The 13,371-nt window shown below is 39.9% G+C and overlaps 1 protein-coding gene across 1 annotated transcript in view; it reads right to left on the reverse strand.

Moving 5' to 3' along the window:
- DLG2 (discs large MAGUK scaffold protein 2) overlaps positions 1 to 13,371 on the reverse strand; it is a 534,199-nt gene that overhangs the window by 471,388 nt on the left and 49,440 nt on the right. The window contains exon 4 of the mRNA XM_027083549.1: positions 12,908 to 13,063. Coding sequence (XP_026939350.1) covers positions 12,908 to 13,063 — 156 coding nt within the window. The remainder of the gene's footprint in view (positions 1 to 12,907; positions 13,064 to 13,371) is intronic.

Genomic DNA, 13,371 nt, shown 5'->3' on the forward strand with positions numbered 1-13,371 from the left:
TTCTTAGCATGAAACATTCTAAAAGATTGTGTTTAGTTTAAATTACTAACTGGCATGGGAGAAAATGCACTGGCATCTGACATCTCTGACCCCAGTCTTATATTTGCCACAGTCCTATGACTGTGTGATCTTGGTTAAGTTTCTTAATTTTGCTGGACTTATTCTCTCAATTTTTAAAAAAAGTGTTGGGATGCAATCTTCTCTAACCCTTTCTGATCAAGCATTCTCTGACTAAATGATACTTAGGGCCCTCTGGATATATGATTAGCTTTAGGCTTATTTGCAACATGTATTTCTTTCTGTTCCTTTTCCTTTATAGTTGGAACTTTTTCTTTGTAGAATGAACATTAGAGGAAGGGAATGGCAATTACCCTCACCTTGCCAAGCACTGACATTTACTTAGCATGCTGAGCAGACTTACAGAGTGACTGGTGCTGCAAATCAAGTCCTTTTGCATGTCTTAATCTGTTCCTTTTCAATCTTCTAAGTTTGTTGAATTGATTTTTGTTTTATTACCCTTCACGGTGTCAGTCAGAGTTGCTGAGAGGTTTGCTTGCTCTGGACCTTGATCCCACCTTTGAAAGCCTAGCAGTGCACATTACAATGACCTAACCCTCTAAGACATGTTGGAGGAATCCACGTATGACATGACTTCTCCAGAGCATCTGGCATTGACACATGTAGAATACAAATAAAACAGACTTTAACAAAAAGTAGACATCACCTGTTACAATGCCCAGTAGATAGGATGAAGAAAATCTGTTTCTGTGGCCTAACTCAGAAATCTCAGGGAAAACAGTACGTATCACCTTCTCCCAAGATAATAAGGGTGAACTATGGCCCAGAGAGAAGGATTCCTCTCAAATACCTACTCTTCCATGCACTGCCTTCAGCCAGGAGAAGAGCTTCCACTAAATGTAAACCCACCCTTTGGGCTGTGAGTCACTGTTTCAGGTGGACACCTACCATTTGTCATTCCATTGAGTGTCACTGTGTGCTCATGTGTCACATGGACAACATACAGCATTGTTCCTACCCATAAAGAGGTGACAGAGAGTCACCCTGTTTTCATTTATACAGAATTATTACTAGTGGAAAATTTGCAAATATACTTGGTTTGTTCTTGATGTTCACTATTCCCCTGGGTATTATGGGATGGAAGTGCACGAAGAACTAAAGATTGTTTGCCAGCTCTCTCAGTAGCTAACTTTGGACCTAAAAAGAAAAAAGGAAGGGTCTAAATATTATGACAACTTAAGATGGCAGACGTGGGGTTAGAAAGAGCCTGAATCTTGAGTGAATTCAGCAAGTGTCAATTTCCACTTGCTGACCTAAGGAAACAGAGGGGGGTCTCGTGACATTCCGTGAGAGAGGTCTCATTGAGGGGTACAGCAAGAACATGGGATACATTAGGAGGCCTTTTAGAGAGAAGGAAGAGCAGAAACCAACACTACATGCCCAGATGAGGATTCAGGAAAGGCAACTTGCATTGTGGAGCTGTGATTTATAGGAATTCTTTGACCAAAGATTACTAGGAACTCTTGACCAATTGGATGCCAGTGGCTGCCTGAAGCATCATTGGACAAGACATCCACCCACCCCAACCTGATTTCCCACAGTCACTATCCCCATCCCTCCTGTTGTAATTTCGTTTAACTTCAGGGTTTTAAAAAGTAGATCATCTTCTGAGAAAGGGTTGATGCTCTGGAAAATGAATATTAAAGTTGCTCAACAAAGAAAAGTCTGTCTGTCTTTTTTGTTTCTCTGCTGGGAAAGAGTCTGGATTAGAAGCTGTTTTTATGGGTCACAAGCATCCCAGAGGAAAAGGCTCCAACGTGAAAATCAGGACAAGGAATCTGGCTGGGACAGAAACAGAGCTGCTATGGAAGATGGCAAGAAAAACAGGGAAGGTAACAGTCCCTGCCTGAGGGCAAAAGCCCCAGGTGACAAGAGGTCCCACGTGGTACCTGTCAAGAGGCAGAAGCGTGGATCTCAGTGTTGTAACACAAGACGCCCAGTTGTGGAGCACCGGTACAGGGTAGAAATGAAAGGCTTCTCATCTCGCCCCTGCCAGACACTGCCCAGCTCCTAGAAGTCTGGCCTCGGTGTGGAGCGCCAGTGCGGACAGCAGTGGAAAAGTAGATGTACATCTGAAATGACATCATTCTAAGGGGTTGGGACAGTGACAAAGGTGAGAAAACTAAGTGATTTGTTATAACTGAGGGGCATCCTATGGGGAAACAATGGGAAAGGTTGCCTTGTAAGAGTGTGGAAATGGTTGTTCAGGACAACGCATGAGTCACCAAGGGCCCTGCACAGAAGGAAGGGAGAGTCTCAGAATTCCAGCAATTATACTGGTGGACATCTGGTCAGAGACTTTTGTTTTTACTCACAGCCCCTTTCCTCATGCCCAGTGTAGCCTAAGGCCCCCCTACAAGGAACATAGATTCCAGTGCTAGCAAGAGAGTAAGAATTTACCCAGTAGCTTATCATATGAGAGTGGGGAGAGCTGGAAGGAAACCTGGTCTGTCACTTGACCTTCAGATTTCACATGAAAAAGGTCTGAACGCCTAGAAATCGATGAACACAAACCTATAAATATAGTATCTAGGAGAAAGCAGAATGGATCCAGAATAAATAAGGCTGAAAGCTAAGTAAAATTCACATATATTTGAAAAATACAATCTGTAATAATTATTTTTTACATTACCAATGGCTGTCAATTATATGCACAAAATAAACCCTCTGGGCCCAGTGGTCCCTAAACCTCCTGAGACTAGTGTTTGACCATGCCTGGACTGTGTATCCCCAGAAGTACTAACTGTATAATAGGCATTTAATACATATTTGTGGGCTGAGTGGCAGTTTCCTCATCTGGAGCATATCAAGTTCGACTAAATTGTTTCTAGGGTGTCTTCCATCTCTGAACTTGTGTTAGCCTCTAGTTATTTTTAAACCTATAGGGTTGACAGAGTGATATCCTCATAATGATGCCAGAGGCATAAGAAAGGAAGCAGAACATTAGAATAAATTTGAGAGAGATGGAAATAACAAAGAGAAATAGATTCTCATCCGCGTCTTCAGTCTGGGCCAATCCATTCTGTTAGGCAGGTTGTTCACAAGAACGCTTGACCAAGGGAATGAGCTAGGGCTGAAACCTGATCTGAACACCTTTTACATATCACACTGGGGCCCGGTACATTTTGTCCTTCATCCAGAAGGGGAGCATTTTGGGATTTCCCTGGTGGTACAGTGGTTAAGAGTCCACCTGCCAGTGCAGGGGACACGGGTTTGATCTCTGGTCCGGGAAGATCCCACATGCTGTGGAGCAACTAAGCCCGTGCGCCACAACTACTGAAGCTCACGCGCCTAGAGTCCATGCTCCACAAGAGAAGCCACCACAGCGAGAAGCCCGCGCACTGCAACGAAGAGTAGCCCCCGCGCACCACAACTAGGGAAAGCCCGCACGCAGCGACGAAGACCCAACACAGAAGGGGAGCATTTCTTAAATTTAGACAAAAGCTCTAGCTGGGTTAGCTAAGCCCAGTAGACCCTCCCCCCACTTAAAGCGAACCATAAAATTCCTCTTTACTTTCTAATGTACTCACTTTCTCTGGAATATAGTGATCTTAGGTTTTAGTATTCAGTGTGGAACACACATCCCTGCTGACTTTAGAAACCTTGTTCAAGGGATCCTTTAAACTTCATATGAGCTTAAGGTCTACAGAACCGAATTAAAGAGTGGAAATGGAAGACTTACCTTCTCTGCATTGAGAGGTAAATTTTGATCCTTTAATGAAAACAAAATTCTGCATTCTGAAATATTTAGATCTCTGTATAAATATAAGCTGTCTTGCACAGCCCTTCCTCCTATACTGCCAACCCTAGCATTCATCTCCCTTTACAATTCACTGGACTCACCATCAGGCTAGGAATGAAAACAGCCTCTCGTAATTGTCCTTTAATAAAAATTCATTCCCACCTCAGCCTGAGGTATCTACTTAGGGGGTCATAATATGTCATTTTACACACACACACACACACACACACACACACACACACACACACACACATACACACACACACATATAAATAGCTAACATTAACAGGGAAGTTCATATTTATCAGGCACTGCTCTTCACACTTTACGTATCACTTCATTAAATCCTTACAGCAACCCATGAAATGGATACCACGATTATTGCTATCGTACAGATTGAGGATACAGAAGCTCAGAGTGGTTGTCAATTGCTCAAGTTTACATAATTAGGGATCTGTGGAGGCAAGATTCAAACCCTAACCCTTTGATTCTAGAGTCTAGATTCTTAACCATATATTCATTATCTATCCATCCACCTACCTATTAAAATTTGACTATTGTTAAATGATGTATCCTTTTTTTTTCTCAGAATTTAATGCTTGAGGAGTATTATGTGTGATGAGAATAACATTCAATAAATATTTACTGAGCACATGTGAAAAGAACAGATTCTGGTGCCAGCCTGCTAGATTCAAATCCTATCCTAGTCCTAAGTGACCTTAGGTCACTTAACCTCTCCAGACCTCAGTTTCTTCACTTGCAAAATGGGGATAATGATAACACATGCCTTCTTGGATTGCTGTGTGGATTAATGAGCTAATCTGTAGAAAGTACAGCCTGGCAGGTAATAAGATTATATAAGTGACAGTGATTGTTTTCTTCTCCTCCTTCCGCTTCATCACCATCTTCACCACTATTACTGTTAGGACTACATGCCAGAAATCATTTTTGGCACAGGGAATCCAACAGTAAATAAAACAACAAAACCCTCGCTCTAATGAAATTAATAGTCTAAGTATGTCCTGATGTATTGTTTCAACAATCTCACCCCATTGTTTCCATTTGTTAGTTAAATACGTAACCATAGTTTTCTATAAAATTGGAATAATCATACCTACCCCAGAGACTGTCATGAGGATAAAATTAGTTAGTACATATAAAAGTTTGGAAAAGTGCCTGGCATATAAAAGCACTCAGTACACTTAGCAGTTTTAATTTGTATCCATGCTGTGGGTGTTATAGTTTAATGTTACTGTCTTGATTCTTTCTGAGTTCCTATAATTTGTTGCTATAGTGATTTTGCATAGCATTTTCTCACAGCTACTTTGCCTCCATAAAGAAATGCTTTTGAAATTATGCTTATTCTTCAGTTTCTTACTGCTGCCCAATAATACAATGATTTACTAAAGTAGATACAAAGATTGCTCCCAAAACAAAAAGAATATACTAAAACTGAGGGAAAATATCCATAACGTCTCAGGTAGATAAGTAATCTGGCTTTTTAGAAACAGCAAGTTGCATCACAGAGAGTTATTTGAATGTCTCAGAACAGGAATTTTGGAATAAGATCAATCTGGGTGCATTTCCCAGCTCTCCTGAGACTCCCTCTCTGGACCTACTAGGGTTGTTGTGAAGAGTAATGGAGAGTTTTAGGAAGAGGGTAAGTACCCTGGCCTGCCTTCCTCCTTTACACTATACGATGTAATTTGAAATGTGCTTTAAAAAAAATTCTTGAGATCTTAATGAAAGAACACCTCCTCCCTAATATAAGAACAAAAGTGAAGGGAAACAGTAAATGGCATGTTTTTTAAAAAGGATCTACATAGAAAATGCATTACTTTTAAAGCAAGGGGTGTTTCTTTCGGTGTGAATCCTTGCATATATCACACTGCACAGAGAAGAGGCTGTAAAACGGAATGTGGCAAGAGCCGCCTCTGTGACTTTGTGAGAGTCATTAATCTCTCCTTAGTTTGCTTAATTCCAGTTGGGTTTAGTGATCACCTACTTCAAAAAGGCAGCGAAGGCCTTTGAAGAAGAAGCTGCTGCAGAAACTCCGGAAGGAGTCGGGCTTTAGGAGCCATGCCCGGAGGGTTTCCTCTCCTGGTTTTAATTAAAAATGAAATTAAGAACGCTTTCAAATTATCTCAGCCTTTTAAGGGCATAAGAAGGTCAATGATTTGTTAAGCATCTTCTTTCTTCTTTTAATTTGTGCATTTCCCAGATTACATCGTGTGAACAAGGCTTGAATTGCTTTCAGGATCCACAGATTTGTGGCACTGTGGACATAAGACGTGGGGGCCTGAGTGCGAGAGGGATTAAGGCTCCCTGAGAGCAGGTGCCTGGCCGTGGGAAAGCCCTGGCTGGAGTCCTGGCTCTTCCGTTTGCTACATCAAAACTCATCCTCTACAGAGTTGTCGGGATTGCTAGAAACAAGAAGGTGCATACGGAAAGTGCCTGGCTACTAATCTGTGCTCTAGCTGTCATTTTGTCTACGTTCCTAAAAAGGTACGTGCGGTCTAGAAATATTGCTATGTGAGTAGATTAAGAAAAGAAAATTATACATGCGTGAAGTCGCACGTGGCTTTAGAAATATGCCACCTTTTACGGGGAGACTATAAATGCAATAATAAAAGGGAAAATATATGACTTTGCCTGTGGTGACAAGGATGCTGCCACTAAGAATGACAGAAGAAATTAGCATCCACAGCTTCCTTTTGGCCCCTGGGGATATACCTGTGTTGGTAAATATTCTTCACCTGATTTGTGATAACACCAAAAATAAATATGCATGAGCTCAAGGCTTTAAAACAGAATAAGCATATGAAAACAATTAATAATGACTAATGTAGGTAGTGCCTAGACGAAAATTCACTTGCTCCATTTCCCCGGATCCTCACAACAACCCTAAGAGGAGAATAGCACAGCTATGATTAATTTCCCTCTTTTCTGGTGAGTTAATGCCCAGAAGAAGGCCTCAAACCTAGACAGTCTGGACACAATCCCTGGCTCCTCTACAACATCAGGTTGCCTTCATTTCAAACAAGAGACCTCCTCATATACTTTGCCTCCCTTTCCTTCCACTGAGTTTCCCTCTACAGAGTTTTATGTTTAAATATATTTATTGTGGACAACAGTGCCCCCTGTCTCCAAGGGGAGATGATGCAATCACCATCTCATGAATACTCCAAGCCAGAAAAGTCTTCCCCTTGAATCAGTCAATCACTAAGTACCACCCAATCTATTTGATAATTAATTCTGTATCTATTTATATCTCTCCATCGCCATAGCTTCAGTTTAGTTCTTCATGATTTCAACCCTACTTGATATGCTAACTAGTCTCCCTGTCTTCAAACTCTTCTCACACAGCTGAGTGATCTTTCTAAAAACACAAATTGAATTATGTCTTTGCTCAGCATTCAAACTCCTCGCTGCTTACAGGATGAAGTTCAAAATCTTCAGCTTGGCAAGTAACACCCTCTATGAACTGTAGCTGCCTGCAGCTCCAACTTTTATCACCCACCCAATAACCCTTAGCCACACAGAACTACTGGTTGTTCCAGAGTGCCCTGTGCTTGTACACATCATGAGGCTTAACTCTGCGCTATTCCTTTTAGCTGCAACATACTTCTTCCCTCATCTGACTGATGAGCTCAGTGTCTTTGAGAAAACTTTAAGAAAAGCAGAGGCTGAGTTAGAGGATTCCTCCTCTGTTTCCTTTAGAGACTCACGTGTACTTTTATGATAGCATTATTATGTCTAGAAGTTATATTTGATTTTGGGTTTATAGACTTTGAGACAGTTAAAACATTAATAGATACATTTTCTAATATTTTATAAGAAGAGAACGCTTGCCAAAGACAGGCCACCATAACTTTGCCATATGGCTGAAATCTTGTAAGAGAAAGATCTTGCTCTGTGTTCCCAAACTAGGAATGGCTTGAGGCTGCCAACTTTGATTTCTACACAAGGAGTGAATTATAGACATGGATTCTGAGCCCTGTAGAAAACTGTTAGAAACTAATCTAGCAGATGGACCTATGAAAAGATAAGGTTAAGTTTCCCAGGAAGAATGGTTCTTCTAAATGACTAGGAATTAATAACATAAGGTGTGAGTGGGGAAGATTCCTGTGTATATGTGTAAGTTCACACCTTCGCAGAAGGGACAGTCTGAGTGCATGTTTGCTCCCATCAGTACCTCTTATAATAGTCTTCTTTTAGTTACCTAGAGACTAAGTACACTGGAGAAACCAAGGGCCTTTAGCAGATGTACGTCAGAATGCACAGTAATGAATTCTTCACTTACATGTTGAACTGCTTAAGGGGAAGGACCGTGTCTTATTCACCTTTAAATCCCTAGCATCCAGGTTAATCTCTGGTGACCTAGTAGAAGTCCCATGAATACATCTCTTCAAGGAGTAAAGATGTTTTATGATCACCTAATACTTCAGAGTCCATTTCCTATCCCAAATCTGCCCACATATTTTAATTAGCCTTCATCTGGTTTATCTCAGTCTCTGTTTATCAACGACAAAACAATAATTAGGACCAATTATGTAAAAGGACAAATGAAAATATGCCGTATGTCGAGAAAACAGGCAAGAATATGATTTTCCTTGCCCCAGGAATATTAAAAGCTGAATAACTTACCATTTTCCCAAAGTAGAAAAACCAACTACAACATCAAAAACTACATCTTTTTTTTTTTTTTCTTAAAGAAAAAGATATACTGGATAAGCAGGAGCCTCACAGCAATCCCATTTGTTTTTCATAGAGCTCCAAATTTTAGTTTTATTCCAGGCTCTGCCCATTTCTTGCTTTTGCAAGATCTGAAAAGTCAATTACTCTAAACATAATCTGCAGCCTTAGGAGCTGACACTTTGCCAAGTAATTTAAAATGCTTTGCTAAGGAAAACTTATAACTTCTCTGTTTTCTTTTAGATGATGTTATAGAAGTAAATTGTGTATACAATTAATTCATCCCTGAATATTTGCTATCAGTTCAAAGAGCTGAGAACTTGGGTATTCAAAAGGCAGAGAATACAGACGACTGACTCCCTGCTTTTGCTGACTTGCCTCCATTTTTATGAATGCTAATTAGAGATTAACTGGTACACAGGGAAGCGTGGTTCACGGGCTAACTTTCACAGAACTAGCTTACATCATCATCTGAGACTGTAATTACTATATCAATATGGGCATACTTCTGAAATAGACTGGGGGAATTTCTCAAATGCCCTGAAAAATATATATTAGCACATATTGCAACTTAAAGATTAGGCATTTCTTCAAAATTTTTGGCTGGCCTCTTCAATTTACATATTTGTAAAAGGTTGTCCTTCGTATAATATTTTGCACTTTGTCAGTGCTTGATAAATCTTGATTGAATGAATTGATATTTTCTTATAATATTCTTCGTAGGGCAGAAGATCCCTAAATACTTTTATTTTACCATGAGCAGAAGTAAGACGTGGACCCATGAAGACAATGGATTGGGTTCCTCATCATTAACAGAGTTGGATAAGGGCTTGTCTATCTAACTCTCAGTTCTCACCTACCTCTGATATTCTTTAAGTTATTCAAGGTCACAGTGAAAAAAGCAAGTGATGGTGTCATAAATGGAACTAGAATCTTTGAATTTGTCCCCTGAATTACTGGCTGTATTTCAAGAAACATCTGCTCAGAGAGGTATTTCCCATTGGAGAGGAAGTAAATAATCTCTGAAAGGAATTGCCCAGTCTTCATGAAGAGCTGAGAGCTACCTAATCAATCTGTAATGTAGACACTGACCGTCAAGAAAATTGAAGGTGAAAGTGAAATACACAAAATTAGTTCTAGTCTGTTATTTGTTTCCATGCATGGATTCATTCATTCATGGAGGTAAAAAAAATGGGTAAAGCACAGCTTGAGCCATGACCTGTTCCTGAAACAGGTATCTGTTTGCTTGTCTTCAGATCTTATTTCCACGTTAATTAGGCACGCAGTAATTCTCAGCTCCTGCTGTGCCAGCACTGGGCTAAGTGTTAGCGGTGAACAAAATAGACAGCGTTTCACTCATGGACCTTGCAGCACAGAGCGTGAGATAGGCATTTGGTTTAAAAATCACATAAATGTACAATTATAAATTGCTTGAGTCATATGGGAAAAAAGAGAGAGAGAGAATAGAGTAGAGGACCTGATTTCCTTTTTCAAGGAGCTCCTCTGTGGAAGTACAAGTTAAACTTAGACCTAAGATGACCAGAAGTTAATCAGGCAAAGTGTAGGGAGGGCTTTTCAGTTTGAGGAATGAGCATGTGTGAAGCGCTTGAGACAGGAAGAGATTCAGTGCATTTTGTGAAGAAAAGGAAGGCTGGTGTGAACAGTGTGTTCAGCAAAGGGAAGAGTGACATGAGATGTTTAAGAGGCAGGCAGCGGCTTGATCATGCACAGCCTGGATGCCATGTTAATGACTTTGCATTTTATCCTAATGCAAAGGAGAGAGCGATCTGATCTGTATTTTTAACAGATCACTTTGGCTGCACTGAGACTAAAAGAGGAGGACAAAAGTGGAAGGGGTGAGACCAATTAGGAGACTATTATAGGTGGAAGATGATGGTGGCATGGATTAAAGCGGTGGAAAAACAAGTAGAGGAGAATTAATAGATTTGAGATATATTTCAGAGGTAGAATCAACAGGACTTGAAGATAGACTGAATGATGGGTGTGAGGGAAAACAAAGTGCGAAGTGTGATTTTCAAGTTTTGGCTTGGGCAGTGGAGTAAATATATGTGCCGTTTACTGAGTTGGACAAGTGTGGAAGGGGAACAAAGTGGGGGAGAAATCAAGAATTTCAGTAACAGTGTATTGGTGGCAATGCCACTAAAATGGGTGTGTCTGTGTGTGTGTGACATTTTTCTAGAAATAAATATGAAAAAGTATGGAAAAGGAAAGGAAAGAATAGGGAAAAGGATAGGGACAGAATGAGAATAAACAGAAAATAGAATTCCCGAAGGGAAGATGAAGGGTGAGGGTGGGGACTAGTGCATATCAGGACTGCTGAGGGTGTGTAATATGAAAAACACATATTCGACATTATACTGCAATTTTTAAAAAAAAAATTGGGGGAAAAAACCCTGTGGTTTTCATAATACAGATTACAGAAAGCAAATGGAGAAGAATCATATCTGGTGGGTCCATACAAAAGGTAGATTCTGTCATCCACTTATTGGTGAGTTTTTAGGAAGGGATACATCACAATCCCCAGTGGGAGGCAAGGAATGTAATTCTTGTGTTCATCAAAAAAGAACACGGGTTAAAAAAAAAAAAAAGATTCATTGACACTGAGCCAGATGAAGGGAGATGAGCAGGCAGGATAAAAATAGAGAAAGGAAAGACAAAGAGAAATGGGTGGAGAATTTTTCCAGCAAGCAAAGACGTCTGGGCCGTCATGCCTATGCCTATGCAGGTGCTAGTGGTCACCTGGGTTTGAATCCCAGCCCTGCCACTTAGTGGTGGCTGATCGTGGGCATGTCAGGTAACTTCTCAAGCCCCGACTTTTGTATTTGTAAAGCAAAGATAATGATAACATCTACCTCGTAAGGTGATTGTCAGGGTTAGGAGAAATAATTTGTAAGAAGTGCTCAACAACACGCCTGGCACACAGGAAGAGCTCAATAAATGTTAGCTGCCTTTATGTAGCTGACTATTTATAGATGCATAATTACTAGAAAGTCGTTATTGTAGGTGTGTGTGTTCCTTCTCCCTTCCCTATGGCTATGGTGACTTTGCCCTCTTAGCTTCAAAATTGTATTGTTCACTGTACCAAGAAGAAGTTTTTATAATTTGTTAAAAGTATAGGAGGATATAATTAATATTTATAAAGAATTTTAAAACAAGCAAAGCTATTAGGCTTTACCTGTTGCAAATTAGTGAAAATGCCCCAGCTGATTACATAGCCAAAACTATGTTTCTTATCTATTTCTAGAAATGTTAGCTATAACTTAAAATTTGTTATTGAACTCCCCTAGAGAGGCAAATAATTGACTTCTAAACTTATTCTTTGAAAATCTCCAAAGACAGAGATGATGTTCTAAGGAGACCCTCTTCACTATGAATCACTCTAAAATCTGTATTTTCTCAGTCCTAATAATATTATGAAGACATATGAAGATATTCTGTCTGAAAACATAACAATATAAGCACCCCATTACATGTAGAAACATCACAGTTGAGATCTCCCCACTTTAAACTAAATTGGAACTACCTTATGGAACATTGTATTCTCTTTTTCTTTCTCTCTCTCTGGCTGCTACAGGAAGATAGGGTTTTATTATCTGTCATACATATGCTTTAGAATTATAATGCAGAATTATGTCCAACCTTCAGACTTAGAACAATTTGTTTACAAATTGTGGAAAAACTCAAAACATTCTAAGATCAAATCTGAACTCCACAGCTATTGGCAATATCATACTGAGGGAACTGCCTTAACTTCTCTGAACTTCAGTTTTCTTATATAAAATGGGAGTAACTAAATAAGATAACAGATGTTAACATACTGTAAAGGTGAAGATTATGTTCTTGGTGGTTAGTTAGAACCAACTAGTTCTGTAGTTTTGGATGAGTTGTTTAATACCTCAAAGAGTCAGTTAAATGGTGGTATTAATTTAATAATTTAGTTAAAATATTAAATGGCAGTAATACTATCTACTTCTTAGGCTGTTATGCATGGAGCACAGTATTATTATTGAAAATGTATTAATCAAAAATGTATTCAGTAAATGTTCTCTTTCATCCTTCTGTATGAGGAAAATAGTGCTAATTAAATTTCAGAATTAATTCTTCTGGAAAAATATAATACCTTATTAAAAATGCATGGGAATCAAGAACATTTAGAGCATCATGTGATCACGTGTAAGTGCTCTGTGATCACACTAGAAAGAAAAAGTCAATGTTCTTAATTTCTCCCATTGCCCCAAGGAAGCAGAACATCTTTCCACCCTGAGGAAGATGTAGAGTGCAAGAGAAGTAAGCAGAGGTGGATTCTACCCATTCATCCTTTTGGAAGCACATGCAATTTGAGAAGATGAAGTGAGGAAGTGCATGCAGTACCTGGTCATCTCAGAGTCAGGGAGCAGGCCTAGGTGGTAGTGGGGGTAGGGAGCTGAGAGAAGGAAGCTTTTGTCACACTCAACAGGGGAATAGTGCCTGGGAGAAGCAGGCTTATCGCACAGTTTGTTCACAGTGCTGTAAACAGGTTCCGGAGGCCTGGTGATACAAGAGGCAGACAAAGAGATGCATGGTTAGCACACACACTAAACAACTGTGCAACTAGCAGCATTTCACCATACTCCAAAGTGAACAACTCAAACAATGCCATGGGCTTCATCAGGCCTGAGTTAAGAGTCTCTTCAGGAAACAGGTTCTCGGCTTAGGAATTAGAACTTTGGCTGACATGTGGCAGGACTAAAATCCACGTGTCAGATACCTCAGGAGAGTCATAATCATCCTTTAAATGCTATATCCTTCTGGATAAGCCAGTCTGAAATGCCAGACTTTGGGATTCTCTGGCACGG

Source organism: Aethalodelphis obliquidens, unplaced genomic scaffold, assembly GCF_003676395.1.
Source record: "Aethalodelphis obliquidens isolate GAN/ISIS:26980383/991018 unplaced genomic scaffold, ASM367639v1 scaffold50, whole genome shotgun sequence".
In the NCBI taxonomy this organism is placed as follows: Eukaryota; Metazoa; Chordata; class Mammalia; order Artiodactyla; family Delphinidae; genus Aethalodelphis; species Aethalodelphis obliquidens.